The sequence below is a fragment of the Ranitomeya imitator genome, chromosome 4 (assembly GCF_032444005.1).
Source record: "Ranitomeya imitator isolate aRanImi1 chromosome 4, aRanImi1.pri, whole genome shotgun sequence".
NCBI lineage: Eukaryota > Metazoa > Chordata > Amphibia > Anura > Dendrobatidae > Ranitomeya > Ranitomeya imitator.
The window spans coordinates 355,604,251-355,621,376 of record NC_091285.1 but is presented as its reverse complement, the minus strand read 5'-3'; the positions used below and the strand labels follow the sequence as shown (position 1 = coordinate 355,621,376).

Here is a 17,126-nt window from a genome sequence, read left to right as displayed (position 1 = left end):
AGGCCTACTGCTAACAATACAATCACGTGTGCATATGCACTTTCTTCTGATGATCTGTCTTAAGGCATAAATTACCATGAGAAATAAAACAATAAAGGTGGGGTGGCGAGTTGGTAAAAAGTAACAACTATGTGGAACAGCTAATTTTCATATGGGGCATATTTTGCTTCTTCAGTTTCGAGACAATCTTAATGGTCCAGCAACAATATGTAATAACCCTTTTTTGTTTAGGTCATCTGGGTATTCACATGTATTGCATCCATCCTATTGGGACTTGACCTGGGATTGTTGGCAGGTTTAATATTTGGATTACTAACCGTTGTTCTACGAGTTCAGTTGTAAGTACATGTCTTTTAAATATCAGTCAAGATGCCACATGCTAAATGTGCTTATCAAAAAACAATAGTGGAGATTCAGTACAGTCCCTTATGTGAATGCTGTTACCTTGGAACCAATTTATACACTATTTATTTATACACTCTATGCACTACATTATAATAGTGTATTAGGTATTAGTGAATTCCTAATAGCTCAATCTCTAATATTATAGATAATTCCGAGCAAGCTTATATTTCAAGACAAAGTATTTATTGCATATTTATCTTTAATGTGCTTTTCTTCTAGCCCCTCATGTGGTGGACTTGGAAACGTCCCGGGAACAGAAATCTACAAGGAAGTTAAAAAATACAAAAGTGTAAGTAAAACACTGTTTGTAGTAAAAGATAATTAAAGAAATAGAAATTATATTGCACTTGCCATAGGTGACAGAAGAATTAAAATATGGATCTAACTCCAGATAGTATCAAATAAGCAAATAGGACAATATAAAACTCTGGGTGGCAATGTTAGATGGAAAGGATACATAAAATATATAGTGGTAGTAGTCTCGACTGTATTTCTGTGGCCCGACCCTTCCATATGTGGAGATTAGTGTTCTATTTAAAGGTATATTCCCATCTCCAAGGTCCTATCCCAATAGGTAGTAGGTGTAATAATAATAGTAGGAATGTAGTATAGTTCTTTTGATTTGCTATGTCACCTCATGTGCAGGGCATTGCAGTAGCTTAGATAACCATGGTTACGAGCACTCATATAGTGACAGTTATTTAGTTGTTAGTGGTCGTAACCATGGATACCTAAACTACTGCAATGCCGTGTACACGGGATAAGCCACATAGCTGTACTACATTTATAATTGGAGATATTTGCTAATATTATTATTATTACACCTACTTCATATTGGGATAGGATCTTGGAAATGGAAATACCTCTTTAAGTTCCAAATGCAACTAATCCAACATAAAACTCCACTGATGTTAATTAACCCCTTTATGACCTTGGACATATCCATACATCCAGGTTGGCTGGTACTTACGGACCTTGGAGTTATAAATGGCTGTGCGTGCGATAGCCACCGGGTGTTAGCTGATTCTGACAGCTGACACCCAGCACTTTAACCCTTAAATACTGTGATCAGAGCAATTAGCAGGCATGCAGAGGGAGGGAGCCCCCTCTGCTTTCTGATCGCAGGGGCCCAATTCTTGCCATAGTGATCTCATGTCATCATGACGACATCTGGGTCATCAAGCCCTAGCAAGTTAGTTAGATTTTGCACAGTGCAGGATCTAACTAACTTGTGTATTTAGTGCTGACAGTTCTAATGCAATAGTGGTGTATTGCAATGTATTAGAACTGCGATCAGACAACTGAAGAAAGTGAAAGTCCCATAGAGGGACTTATTAAAAAAAAAGTGAAAAAAAGTAAAAAAGAATTGTACAAATATTTTTTGAAAAATCACAATATAATAATAAAAAATATATTGTACCCATAAATAAAAAATTTTTGTGAAAAAAAAGTACACATTTGCCTCCAAAAGGGCATGATCTATAAAACTGTCCCAACAATCACCAATTTAATGAACGCTAAAAAATTGAGGCAAAAAATGATGCTTTTTCATTATACCGCTGAACAAAAAGTGGAGTAAAACACGATAAAAAGACGAATGTAAATAAAAATGGTACAAACTGAAACCGTCATCTTGTCCTACAAAAAACAATGCGTCATACAGCTCAATCAGTGGAAAAATGTGTGGAAAAGTTATAGCTCTCAGAATATAGTGATGCAAAAACTTAAAAAAAATAATAGGAATATAGTATCACTGTAATTGTACTGATCCAAAGAATAACGCTGCCTTATCAATTTTACCACACGTGGAAAAAAACATCAACTTGTCCCGCAAAAAACAAGCTGTAAAATGACTGTGTCGGCAGAAATATGGAAAAATTATAGCTTTCAAAATATGGCAATGCAAAAAGTTGATTTTGCAAAAAAATGCATCTTATACTGTGTAACAGCAGCTAAACATAAAATAGCTATAAGTCTGGCATAGTTGGAATTGCACCGACCCGAAGAATAAAGTGGTCTAATCATTTATACTGCACGAGGAACGGCGTAAAAAATAAATTGTTCAGCAAAGAGCGCCATGTTTAATCCCAAACATTATGCAAAATGTTCCGAACAAAAGCTTCAAATTAATCCACGAAAAAAAGCAAGTCCTCACTCAGGTCCATCATCTGTCAATGGAAATAGGGGAATTCCACATTACTGGTAGTACAAAGGCTCTGAAAAAGCAAAATGGATCCTCCAGCAAATTCTGAGCTCTGAAGTCTAAATGCCCCCCTCCCTTTTGAGCCCCAGTATGCCTAAACCACATTTAGCATCCACATGTTTGGCATTTCTGTGGCGATGAGAGCCTGCCTAATTTACGAGTGCGTGTTTCTAGATGAGCTGGGCACAAGGTACTGATCACTACAATGTATTGGCCACTACATCGTACTGGTCACTACAATGGCAGTTTGCAATTTTCACTCGGCAACATCTGCTGCTGCTTGTTTCTAAAAGACACCCATGGAGTCAAAATTGCTGCTACATCTCTAAATAAATTCCGAAAGTGGTATAATTTCCAAAATGGGGTCACTCGAAGAGGAATTCTCGCTCTTCTAGCACAACTCTACCTTCAGCAGAAATTATGTGACAAATATTGGTGCAATTTTTACCCATTTTTCAGCGTGAAAATGTAAAATCTGGGGCTAAAACTAAATTTTGGTGGTAGAAATTTAATTTTTTTTTCACAGCTTAATGGTATAAAATTCTGTGACCCACCTGTGGTGTAAATATGACCACTGCACCTTTAGATGATTTATGGAGAGGTGTAGTTTGTGAAATGGGGTCTCTTATGAGGGTTCTGCGGTTCTGGCACCTCAGGGGTTCTAACAATGTGACATGGCACCCTCAAACGAGTCCAGCAAAATCTGAAATCCAATTTGGAGCCTCTTCCTCTTCCCTTCTGAGCTGTGCACTGTGCCTCTAAAGCAGTTTTTGACCACATAAGAAGTATCAGTGTACTAACGAAAAAATTGCACAACAAATTTTCAGGTCTATTTTCTCCTGCTATCCTTGCAAAACTGAAAAAATGTGGGGCTAAAAAACATTTTTGGGAGAAAAATATATTCTTTCATTTCCACAGATCAACATTGTAAAATTCTGTCAAGCACCTGTGGATTCAAGGTGCTCACCACACAGCTAAATAAACTCCTTGAAGTGTTTAGTTTCCAAAACAGGGTCACTTGTGGGGGGGTTCCACTGTTTAGACACATCAGGGGCTCACCAAAATGCGACATCACATCGGCAGACCATTGCATCAAAGTTTGCATTCCAAAATGTCACTTATTATTTTCTGAGCCCTGTCAAGCACCAAAATAGTAGTTTGCCCCCTCATTTGGGGTATGTGCATACTCAGGAGAAATTGCACAAAAATGTTGGGCTCCATTTTCTCCTGTTACTCTCGAGAAAAAAAAAATTGAGGCTAACATACAATTTTGTGTGAAAAATGTGATTTTCTTTTTTCACGGCTTAATGTTATAAACTTCTGTGAAGCACCTGGGGGTTTAAGATGCTCACAGCTAGATAAGTTCCCTGAGGTGTCTAGTTTCCAAACTGGTGTAACTTGTGAGATGTTTCCACTGTTTAAGCACATCAGGTGCACTCAAAATGCGACATGGCATCCACTAATTATTCCAGCAGATTTTGCATTCAAAAAGTCAAATTGCACTCCTTCTCTTCCAAGCCCTGCTGTGTGCCCAGACATTCGTTTTCCCTCCACATATTAGGTATCATTGTACTCAAAAGAAATTGCACAACAAATTATTTGGTGCAATTTCTCCTGTTACCCTCATGAAAATGCAAAATTTAGGGCTAAAAAAACATTTTCTGTTGGAAAACATTATTAACTCGACTCAATAATTATTAACTAAGCACCTGGGGATTCAAAGTGCTCACCACACTTCTAGATAAGTTCCCTGAGGAGTCTAGTTTCAAAAATGGTGTCACTTATGGGGGGCTTCCACTGTTTAAGTACATCAGGGGCTCTCCAGATATGACAAACTGCTAATTATTCCAGCAAATTTTGCATTCAAAAAGTTAAATGGTGTTCCTTCCCTTCCGAGCCCAAACAGTGGCTTTTCCCAACATACGAGGTATCAGAATGCTTAGGAGAAACTGCCCAACAAATTTTGGGGTCTATTTTTTCCTGTTATCCTTGTGAAAATTAAAAAATTTGGGTCTGAAGTAAACATTTTGTGAAAAAAATTTAAATGTTCATTTTGTTCCTTCCATATTTCAAAAATTCCTGTGAAACACTTGAAGGGTTAATAAACTTCTTGACTGTGGTTTTGAGCACCTTGAGGAGTGCAATTTTTTATAATTGTGTCACTTTTGGGTATTTGGGGTCATATAGGCCTCTCAAAGTCACTTTAATTGTAATGTAGTCACTGAAAAAATGGTTTTGTAAATTTTGTTGAAAAAATGAGAAATCGCTGGTCAACTTTTAAACTTTTATAACTTCCTAGCAAAAAAATATATTTCAAAAATTGTGCTTATGTAAAGGAGGCATGTGGGAAATGTTATTTATTAACTATTTTGTGTGACATAGCTCTCTGATTTACAAATTAAAAGTTTGAAAATTGGAAAATTTTCCACATTTTCACCAAATTTCCATTTTTTTCCACCAATAAATGCAAGTGATATCGAATACATTTTAACACTATCATGAAGAACAATATGCTACAAAAAAACCCTCTCAGAATCAGTGGGATACTTTGAAGCGTTCAAGACATATTACCTCATAAAATAACAGTGGTCACAATTGCTAACTTTGGCCTGGTCATGAAGGTGCAAATGGATTAAACGTATCGATAGATCCTATGGGTCATTGTATTTTGTTCTGATCTTTTCCGGTTGGTGTTGTAAATCAATCCTGTGCATGCATAGTGGTACATCACCAGTGTGTCCCGGCCTTCCGTTTTTTCTGGCAGCGACGCGCGTGAGGTCCTGGACATGGCATGTGCCGTCACTAGTTAAACTGTACGGTGGCCCGAAAGAGGTGAAAACCAACATGTTTCAGAAACATGCTCTTACCATGACTAATGAAAAGAGCATTATTCTGAAATGTGTTGGCTGAATGTGAAGTAGAAGCCATTATAATGGACAGTTGTCATTTTGGAGCCTGATTAATGTGAAAGAAGTCAATCAACAGTCAATAAAATGCAGCTCTCTGCAGTCAATTTAACACAACAGAAAACTAGTTGGACAGAAAGGGTTTTTTATATCTGTACGAGTTGCATTCTAGACAGTGGAAGCGATTTAGGTATTTAAATACATCTTCATGTACAGTCCAGCTAATATTTCTATTTCTTTTTCCCAGGTTGTGGAACCAGAGGGAATTAAAATTGTCCGGTTTACTAGTGGTATTTTCTATGGCAATATTGATGGGCTAAAGAGTGGCATTAAATCAATTGTGAGTGGACTTACATTTGTTTTCATCTCTTAAAATAACTTACATAATAATACTATTAGTCGACTGCTATGGGGATAGTAAATATATCATGTTGATTTCATTTTAGGTTGGGTTTGATGCCGTCAGAGTTTTTAATAAGCGGACTAAAGCCTTGAGGAAGATAAATGAACTGATTAAGAAAGGAAAGCTAAGATCAACTAAGGTAAAGGTTTTGTTCCGATTTATGAATAAGCTTTATCGCGTGTAATAAACTGCATAACCGACTAAATGATGGGAATACTGGAAATCACTAGTTTCCTGAAAATGAAACTCCATGGTCACTGTACTAAAATATTTATTTTTAAGCATTTAATATATATTTTGTAAATAACTACTAAATATTTACATAATAGCACTCTATGCTAAATGTTAGATACCCAAATATTCTTAACCCTGTCACTCAATGTGTCAATTATAGCAAAATTTAATATTACTGTGGAGCTACTTTACTATTAAAAAAAACAACTTACAGCAATGGTCTACTTCCCTTCTTTACTGATTGACTTATAAACCAAGTTTGCTGTCAGTTACGTCCATAGTAAGTTCCACTAATAAATAGCGTCCGCCATGATTGGAGTTATTGTATATAATCCTAGTGCCATTGTCGGTCATGTGCATATTCCTTATCTGCATCACATAAAAAATCCTTTCCCCTGTTCCTTTTTAGAATGGCATCATTAGTGATATGGGGACAGATAATGACGGGTTTGAGCCAGATGATGATATTGAAGACCCAGACAAAGAAGAAAACATAGAAGTGAAAAATGTGGAGGTTCAAGTAGACTGGAGTTCAGAGCTGCCAGTTAAAGTGAATGTTCCCAAAGTCACAATTCACAGCCTCATCTTTGACTTTGGGCAAATAACTTTCGTAGATGTGGTGGCTGTAAGGTCATTAAAAGTGGTAAGATAAATTCTAATTTCCTGGGTTAATCCAATCTGTGGGCATCTATTTTCCTCCCACACATGATCCCAGTCAGGTTGTCCCCTTTTTCGCCTTAATTTCTCATTATCAATATTCTAAAAGTCCTCCGATTCCAAACACCTGGATAGTGGATCCTACACGCTAAGCTGACCAAACAAACCAAGTTGCCATGTTAATATTAATTTAGTTACACATGTTGCGCTGGCAACGCACAAATTCCACGCCACCTCCTGGATCGTGCCTCCATCAAAAGTCATGCCTCTATCTTTAGCATGTTACACATGACTGATGATGCAACGGCGGGAGGCAGTATTGCATTACACACTATTACACAGTGCGCCGTTGGATGCGTCATTCCGACAACTTCCCACAACAATGTTTCCCTTATGTATCAGCACGATATGGGCGCGTCATAGTGGCGCATTCTCATGACAACATGTGGCATAAATGATGTAGAATGCAGGAAACAACAGGGGAACTGATCAATACCCTATGTATAACATTTATAGGAGAAAGTTTGGTGGCCACACACTTATCATGTGCCAGATAAGTTCACCCATCCCACTACATAATAGACTCCCCTGATGAATCCTCGAAACCGAGGAAATGTGTAGCAGGGAATTGTATATTATTTGGGGATATCCTTTGTACTTGGATACTGACCTTGTTTAATCTGGAGCAACACACGGAGCATGACAGGGTACACTGGCATCAATATCCTTCTACCTAGGCTCTGGTATTGAGGTTCTAATATCATTAGGACACACGGGTGAGACCAAGACCAAACCTTTTTTTATTGTGCACAGTGATATTGAAAACTTTAAAAGAGACTTGTATTTGTGCAAATTTTGATGTTTGATCACTACCTGCTGACTTCCATCGTTAGGCATAGCTCTCATTTATATTAATTTAGTAAAAATTAAGTTTTATATGCATATCTTTATACACCTCTCCATGCTGATATATACATATACATACATACAGTCATGGCCAAAAGTATTGACACCCCTGCAGTTCTGTCAGATAATACTCATTTTCTTCCTGAAAATGATTGCAAACACAAATTATTTGGTATTATTATCTTCATTTAATTTGTCTTAAATGAAAAAACACAAAAAGAATTGTCCTAAAGCCAAATTGGATATAATTCCACACCAAACATAAAAAAGGGGGTGGACAAAAGTATTGGCACTGTTAGAAAAATCAAGTGATGCTTCTCTAATTTGTGTAATTAACAGCACCTGTAACTTACCTGTGTCAACTAACAGGTGTTGGCAATAATTAAATCACACTTGCAGCCAGTAGACATGGATTAAAGTTGACTCAACCTCTGTCCTGTGTCCTTGTGTGTACCACATTGAGCATGGAGAAAAGAAAGAAGACCAAAGAACTGTCTGAGGACTTGAGAAACCAAATTGTGAGGAAGTATGAGCAATCTCAAGACTACAAGTCCATCTCCAAAGACCTGAATGTTCCTGTGTCTACCGTGCGCAGTGTCATCAAGAAGTTTAAAGCCCATGGCACTGTGGCTAACCTCCCTAGATGTGGACGAAAAAGAAAAATTGACAAGAGATTTCAATGCAAGATTGTGCGGATGTTGGATAAAGAACCTCGACTAACATCCAAACAAGTTCAAGCTGCCCTGCAGTCCGAGGGTACAACAGTGTCAACCCATACTATCCGTCGGCATCTGAATGAAAAGGGACTGTATGGTAGGAGACCCAGGATGACCCCACTTCATACCCCGAGACATAAAAAAGCCAGGCTGGAGTTTGCCAAAGCTTACCTAAAAAAGCCTAAAACGTTTTGGAAGAATGTTCTCTGGTCAGATGAGACAAAAGAAGAGCTTTTTGGGCAAAGGCATCAACATAGAGTTTACAGGAGAAAAAAGAGGCATTCAAAGAAAAGAACACGGTCCCTACAGTCAAACATGGTGGAGGTTCCCTGATGTTTTGGGGTTGCTTTGCTGCCTCTGGCACTGGACTGCTTGACCGTGTGCATGGCTTATGAAGTCTGAAGACTACCAACAAATTTTGCAGCATAATGTAGGGCCCAGTGTGAGAAAGCTGGGTCTTCCTCAGAGGTCATGGGTCTTCCAGCAGGACAATGACCCAAAACACACTTCAAAAAGCACTAGAAAATGGTTTGAGAGAAAGCACTGGAGACTTCTAAGGTGGCTAGCAATGAGTCCAGACCTGAATCCCATAGAACACCTGTGGAGAGATCTAAAAATGGCAGTTTGGAGAAGGCACCCTTCAAATATCAGGGACCTGGAGCAGTTTGCCAACGAAGAATGGTCTAAAATTCCAGCAGAGCATTGTAAGAAACTCATTGATGGTTACCGGAAGCGGTTGGTCGCAGTTATTTTGGCTAAAGGTTTTGCAACCAAGTATTAGGCTGAGGGTGCCAATACTTTTATCTGGCCCATTTTTGGAGTTTTGTGTGAAATGATCAATGTTTTGCTTTTTGCTTCATCCTCTTTTGTATTTTTTTCATTTAAGACAAATTACCGTAAATGAAGATAATAATGCCAAATAATTTGTGTTTGCAATCACCGTCAGGAAGAAACGGAGTATTATCTGACAGAATTGCAGGGGTGTCAATACTTTTGACCATGACTGTATATATATATATATATATATATATATATATATATATATATATATATATATACATATATATATAGATATATATATGAATATATATATATATATATATATTCTGTATATAACTTTGAGGATGTCAGAGTTCTTTCATTTTCACTAGATCGGTTTGCTGAATCTTGGCATTTAATTATGAAAATTCATATGCAAGATTTAATTAGTCTTTAATGTATTGATTTTCCATTACCAAGAGGACAATTACATTAGACTACCATATCATTAGGTATCAAATGTTTTCAATTATGTCTTTTCTACTTCAGATATACAAAGAATTCAAAAGGATTGATGTAGATGTCTACATTGCAGCTTGTGATGGTAAGCAATCTATTCCAATTTTTCATTAAACCAACAAAAATACCTATGCCGAGTGACCTTAATACATAGCTTGAGATGCTCCTACAATTGGATATGACATAAACAAAATAAAAAATTGTGCTATCAAATCTCATATAAATTATAACATGATCAATAGAAAGATACAAATAACAAAGTTTAAAAAGGCAGAGGGACTCATTGGGGGGGTTACCGAGACAAATCCAGGCAGATTGCTATATCTCCGGAAACCACTGATGTATGCAGTGGCCAGTCCCTGTATGAAATACAGCATATAAGGCTAAAGCTTAGAATTCATAATACCCTTGTAAATAAATCTATACATACTGTATGCAGATGATGCTTGTATTGGTCACAGTGGATAGGGTCAAGCAGCATATCTAGGGTAACTTACATAATGTAAAAGCTGTGGCGCCTGGTTAGTGATGCAGTCCCGGCACCACGTCAGACTTATTTTTCATCTTTGGCACCGTTTATCACAAATCACATTTATTTCATAAAGCTTATGTACAATGAGTAAAATATGTTTATTCTTATCTTTAATAGATAACATCTATAAAAAATTTGAAGAATGTCTCTTTTTCGATGACCAAATCAAGCCAGACATTTTCTTCTTGACTATTCATGATGCAGTGCTATGTATAGAAGACAGGAGAAAGTACAGTGACGCACACGATCCACTAATGGAGAAGGTAAAGGAAATGTGGCCGATGATAGATCTTATCTACATTAGGCTCTGTGACATATACAGAAATGGGGTAGAATAATGGACAAGCATCATTAGGGGTATCTAGTGAATACAACTATTTACTTAAGCCTATTAGGGCATTCTTAGTTAATACCATGGAGTCATTTGTTCTGGATCGTCATCACTTGGTCAGGGTGGAGTGACGTAACAAAAAGCATCTCTCATTCTAGAGGACTTGCCCTGCATTACAGAAATAAACTTTTCATTTGAATTGACATTGCGCAATGCTTCATTTACCCTGTGGTGGCGCTACAGGGAAATTAAGCACGTATTGCCATGGTTCCCCACAGATAACAGCTGATCACTGATGGTATCAGCAAAGAGACAACATTTCTGTCTTACTGTCATGGGATCCTTCTAAGGATTGTTGAATCCCTTTAGATATTCCACATTGCTGTTTAAAGGGCTTGTTCGGGACTGTACAATTGATAATGTATTACTGATGGGGTCCAACATCCTGCACTCCTACGAATATGCCGAAAACTGCTCTGACATGGGATTTTAGCTGATATGTTTGGTGCTTGATATTAGACCCCCACTAATCTCACATTGATGATCTATCCCATTTATGGATAATCAATTTTAAGGTCCCAAACAACCCCTTTAAGCATGTCACTAAGCTCATTAGTGAATAAAGTAATGTGGAACAGTTTACATATACAATTAATAGCTAAAGTACTTTGCAAAAAATGTAATTTAAAGTTTGTCCAATTTTTACATTTTACACATCTTACAGCTATATATTAGGACTACAGTCCCATTAGTGGTGTCGACATAATTGGGCAACCCCCTTTTCACTATGCAGCCTCACTAGTAGTTGATCACTATGTATCTGCCTTCTATAAGTCCTTGGCTATGAGTCATAATTGTGAGGGGAAGTTACAAGCTGCAACATTTCCTGTACAGCAGGTCCCCATCTATGATGCCTATATGCCCAAATGGGATATATGGACATGGGTTATCCAGTTGGGACAAAAACAGTCCAGAAATCTCACTGGGCTTCATCTCTTTGATTTACTAACGCAACTGTCCAGAACAAATTATTATTTGTTTTACTTCCTTATATAGGACCATTAAATTCCACAGCTCTTCACATCATTATCACCTCTGTCCCTGATGGGGCTCACAATGTAAATTCCCTAGCAGTATGTCTGTGGAGTGTGGGAGGAAACACGGAGAGAACATACAAACTCCTTGCAGATGTGTTGGGTGGGATTTGAACCCAGGCAATGGTACAGTGCTAACCAATGAGCTGAGCTAACCAAAGTTCTGCCCTATAATTAACTAATACAGTTTAATAGAAAATATTTACTTAATGTGGGAAATTAGTTAAATTATTTATACAAACTTCCTTATTTGGCACAAATTATTTTTTTCTTCTTAAGATCTCACTAATGCAAGAATCCAAAGAACTCCTGGAATACACAGATATTGAGCCACCAACTATGGAACTGGATGCCCAAGAGGAGGTAAGAAAATATCTCATGTACAAATACATACAGCTATGCCTTGCATGCATAGGTAAAGGGTCTGTTAAGGAAGTATAAAGGGCTCAATTCATCAAAACTTTCATGTCACTATTCTGGCTTAAAAACCTTTCAAAAGTCTCATATTTTTGGCTCAACTCGTGGCTGCGATAAAATTATGCAACTTTAGGGGTTCTTATGCCATTTTCGCAAAACTCCAGAGAAAGCGAGCAGGCCACATGGTGGTGAACACCATTCGTCAAATTCATGATTAGTGGCGGTGTTCGCTGCACCAGAAATCCTACTCCAGCAGGGACTGCAGTAGGATTTTTGCCTCTTGATGAATCAGGAGCGTCTGACTCCAGCCCATCCCCTCATCAAGACTGGCATTGTTGTTCTTGATATATTGGCTTCAGTAGTCTAATACTTACCATGATATCATTTAATATAATTGGAATAGTGCAAAAAGCACCTTTGTTCCATTTTCTGTATCTTCAATTCCAGAAAGAGATACAGTAAGTTCCAAATTCTAGTAAGACTGGTTTCACACGTCCGTTTATTTCCGGTACCGGAAAAAACGGTACCAGAGATATCCATGTCCGTGTGTCCATTTGTTGTGATTGTAATACTTGCGGCTCATGTGTGCCAAGCGTGTGCCACATCAGTACCACACGGACGGCTGCAAGGGAAGAAGTGCTACAGTAAGCGCTGGTCCCCGGCGGCAGGTGCTTAAGACGCTCTCATCATTCTCCCCTGCTCTGCCAACAATCGGAACGAGCAGGTGGGGGCTTTTGGGACTCTTAAGGTACCGTCACACATAGCGACGCTGCAGCGATACCGACAACGATCCGGATCGCTGCAGCGTCGCTGTTTGGTCGCTGGAGAGCTGTCACACAGACAGCTCTCCAGCGACCAACAATCCCGAGGTCCCCGGTAACCAGGGTAAACATCGGGTAACTAAGCGCAGGGCCGCGCTTAGTAACCCGATGTTTACCCTGGTTACCATCCTAAAAAGTAAAAAAACAAACGCTACATACTTACCTTCCGCTGTCTGTCCTCGGCGCTCTGCTTCTCTGGTCTGGCTGTGAGCGCCGGGCAGCCAGAAAGCAGAGCGGTGACGTCACCGCTCTGCTTTCCGGCTGACCGACGCTCACAGCCAGAGCAGGAGGAGTGCAGAGCACAGCGCTGGAGGACAGAGAGCGGTAGGTAAGTATGTAGTGTGTTTTTTTACTTTTAGGATGGTAACCAGGGTAAACATCGGGTTACTAAGCACGGCCCTGCGCTTAGTTACCCGATGTTTATCCTGGTTACCAGCAAAGACATCGCTGAATCGGTGTCACACACGCCGATTCAGCGATGTCTACGGGGAGTCCAGCGACCAAATAAAGTTCTGGACTTTCTTCCCTGACCAGCGACATCACAGCAGGGGCCTGATCGCTGCTGCCTGTCACACTGGACGATATCGCTAGCGAGGACGCTGCAACGTCACGGATCGCTAGCGATATCGTCTAGTGTGACAGTACCTTAACTCTCATCCGACACCTGCTGCTGCTAATAACAGTGACTGCAGGAGCGGATGATCAGGGTATTCATCAGCCGCCACCAGCGAAATAAATGAATGAAAAACCTGACATGGGTTTCCCCCTATTTTCTTGAACTCACAGCTGTGAGTTGCAGCCCTCAACAAGATTGGTTATCAAGAATAGAGAGGTCCTCACGCTTTTTTAAATTATTTAATTTAAAAAAATCGGTGTGGGGTCCCCCCAATTTTTGACAACCAGCCTTGCTAAAGCTCACAGCTGGGGGCTGCTATTCTCTGGCTGGTGAGTGGCCATTAATATAGCCCCCCCAACCTAAAAACAGCAGCCCACAGCTGCCCAAGAAAGGATGCGCTTATTCTGGCGCTTTGCCCGGCTCTTCCCACTTGCCCTGTAGCGGTGGCAAGTGGGGTTAATATTTGTGGGGTTGATGTCACCTTTGTATTGTCAGGTGACATCAAGCCCACGGCTTAGTAATGGAGAGGAGGCTATAAGACACTTCTCTATTACTAATCCTATAGTTATATGTTAAATACACAGCCTGAATAAAATCCTTCAATTAAAAAAATGACACAGACTCCTTTAATATTCTCAATTAAACTATACTTATGACTTAACCTAATTCCACCGAAGCCCTCGATCTCCTGTAATAAAAATAAATAAAAAAACAACAATATACGATACCTGTCCGTCGTTCTGTCCCACGCCGCAATCCATGTCTAGGGGATTAATCGTTTTCAACCTGGACGGTGCCAAGATGTGACCGTCCAGGCTGAAAACCACTGGGGAATGAGATGCTGCGAGCGCAGCCTCAGTGACGTCACTTAGGCGGCGTTCCCTGCCGGCCTGAACTGCGGTGACCTCAGGACCGAGGGAAAATGACAGTGATGAGGTCACCGCAGTTCAAACTCAGTGTCTTCACAGCAGATCACTGTGAGGACATCAATGTGTGTTCTCAGTGTGCACGTGTGCGGGACCTTTTGCCATCCATGCTGACAGTAAAAAAAGGACAGGTGTACGTGTGGGGCACACAGACACACGGTCCGTGGAAACACACTGACATGTGCACAGACCCATTTATTTGAATGGGTCTATGTGTTTCAGTGTCTCCGGTACGTGTGAAAACTGTCACTACACGTACCGGAGACATGGATGTGTGAAAGAGGCCTAAAGGTTCTATTTGAAAAATGAGCTCCTACAAAACTGGCAGCCAGGTACAGAGATAAATGAAGCCCTTTGCTTATACACCAATATTTTATAATAGCCTAGTAAAGTGTCAGATGTTTTTCCTGTGCTTGCTTTGAAGCAGACGCATTATTGACTTATGTGCTTCTATTACTCCACAGGCCCTCAGAAGACTTGCTTCGTGATCAATGCTACTGGAACCTTTGAATCGGGGTGTGCAGTGCACGCTTTCCATAATATTGCTAAACAATTTCTTTCTTCATGTCTTCAGAACTTGTCAGTTTATGGCTAGGCCGTTTGTGATTAGCAATTAGAACAAATGGTCATTTCATTCCTATTATGGGAGCTCTGCTAGAAAGAAATTGTTTTCATATCATTCATAAATGGTCAGTAAGAACGAATACACACCTTGCTACTGTCATTTCTTCTGGTCACAATTTTAGCACTTTAGTATCAATAAGGTATGAAGGTATATTATCAGTAGACAGATCGCTACTATGACTGTCTCTGTGGTCTCCAAACTTTTGTTCTCCAGCAGTCTGGACATGTAGAGAGTAGTCATTTTACACCAGCTGGAGGGCCATAGATTGAAGACCACTGCGCTACTGTTACTAGTAAAGGCTTTGTAGCAGTATATATTGTTTAATTAGTTCATTCCCATCTTATCACTTATGGCATATTTAAAGGATGTGACATTAATGTGCAGTAGAGGTAGATCCCACCAATGAGACACACAGATCTCACAACTGGGGTACAAGTGGAGAGGTAGTCAGAATTCCCATCTCAATCAATGGTAATGTCAACCGCCAGTCCACCGAAAGTGGCATGTATCGGGGCCACATTCTCAAGATAGACGCGGGTTCCATAAGTGGGACCCGTACCTACTATAAATCTATGCCATATCCTGCAAACATGCCATAAATGCATGAGATGGATACTATAGACAGAATAATTGTTACCGGTATATATTATAGGTGCTACATAGGAATATTTAATGTGTACTATTTGTGATATGTTGATTATCAATCTAAATCTGAAGGGACAAATAAGGGCTAGTTCGCGTGTCAGTGTTTTTTTCTCTCCAGCAAAAAACTGACTGACTTTCCTCAGTAATCAGATGTTTTAATTGTTCTATACATGAGTTAGTTTTAACCATCAGTATTTAATCTGGGTTTTTTTTGCATACAAGAAAGTTTTTTAAGATGAAAATCATACAGCAGTAGGATATAATAAGGATGGCTTCTGAGTGCTGTCTAATTTTTTTTAATGGACCATAGATTTGCAGTACCTAGTCTGATCCATGACTCAGATCAAAAACGGACATGTTTCCAGGTTTTAATGCAGACGACTCGGGCTCGCAAAGAAACACGGACAGGTGAACAGCCTAGTAGGCTATAATAGATATTTGTTCTATCTCTAAAAAGCAAGAACAGAACTCGCACAAAAAAAAAAATCTGAATAACGTCTGAATAAGCCCTTAAATGGAGCACCCTGATTCCGGCAGAAGATCACTTCCCGTGATGCTCAGCCAGCCGAGATTATGAGGGTGAAGGTTCATTAGCCGTGTCCAAAATGTAATAGTGTCCCACAGTTTTACAAACCACGATAAGTGTCTGCATATTTATATATCTACACATTATTAATGGGGCTCTATGGCATTTTATTTCACTGTAGGCGAATAGGTCTAGTGATGTGCAGGTAGAAACTGGGAATGGGCCTAGTGGATTGATGGGAGCCCTGCAGTCTGAGTGTCTATAGCAACTGGACCCCTACTGAATGGCATATCCATGAATTCTATCATAAGCGCTAGACACGGTATATTACTTCAACCATCTGCAAAGGAACAAGACAAAAATTAGCTGCTGATGGAAGTAGGGTACGAGAGATGAATTGCTCCAAACTTTTTACCTACTATTTTTCTCTTTACATACTAATAGGAAACAAAAATGGCTATTCCAATAGGTCATTTTTGCCCTGCATTTAAACCATCTTAATGGAGTATATAGTTGTGTAACCAACTGTACAAATGTTCATGCTGTGTGATAGTTTTCTGAATTTAATAAAGATAATTATTTTCATTTATGTGAGGCCACAACCATTGCCATGATCTCAACGATAATACATCGGTGCACAGTGTATATTACTGCTGTAATGAGGCTCTTGATAGTCATGTGGCCGTCATTCTACACTGTGACCTATATGGCACCAACATAACTAAGCCAAAACCATACAGGTGTCCATGCCACCTTACTGCCTCGTCCAATGCACTCAGACAATACATCACTTGACATAAAACCTCCTCTGGCTCAAGGTAAGCAGCCCAAGTAACGAAGAGATCCATTATATAAAATCAGTATATCTTTATTAGAAAAAATACA

General features: G+C 39.4%; 1 protein-coding gene across 2 annotated transcripts in view; it reads left to right on the top strand.

The window, feature by feature from the left end:
* Positions 1 to 16,830, top strand: part of LOC138676117 (pendrin-like) — a 48,425-nt gene extending 31,595 nt beyond the window's left edge. Inside the window, exons 13-21 of one of the 2 annotated variants that reach the window (XM_069765054.1) lie at positions 232 to 338; positions 625 to 694; positions 5,762 to 5,854; positions 5,961 to 6,056; positions 6,561 to 6,794; positions 9,739 to 9,793; positions 10,358 to 10,503; positions 11,945 to 12,028; positions 14,910 to 16,830. In XM_069765054.1, the coding sequence (XP_069621155.1) occupies positions 232 to 338; positions 625 to 694; positions 5,762 to 5,854; positions 5,961 to 6,056; positions 6,561 to 6,794; positions 9,739 to 9,793; positions 10,358 to 10,503; positions 11,945 to 12,028; positions 14,910 to 14,933 (909 nt within the window). In that variant the 3' untranslated portion in view covers positions 14,934 to 16,830. The remainder of the gene's footprint in view (positions 1 to 231; positions 339 to 624; positions 695 to 5,761; positions 5,855 to 5,960; positions 6,057 to 6,560; positions 6,795 to 9,738; positions 9,794 to 10,357; positions 10,504 to 11,944; positions 12,029 to 14,909) is intronic. The other variant, XM_069765053.1, reaches the window with a different exon arrangement.
* Positions 16,831 to 17,126: the final 296 nt, after the last annotated feature.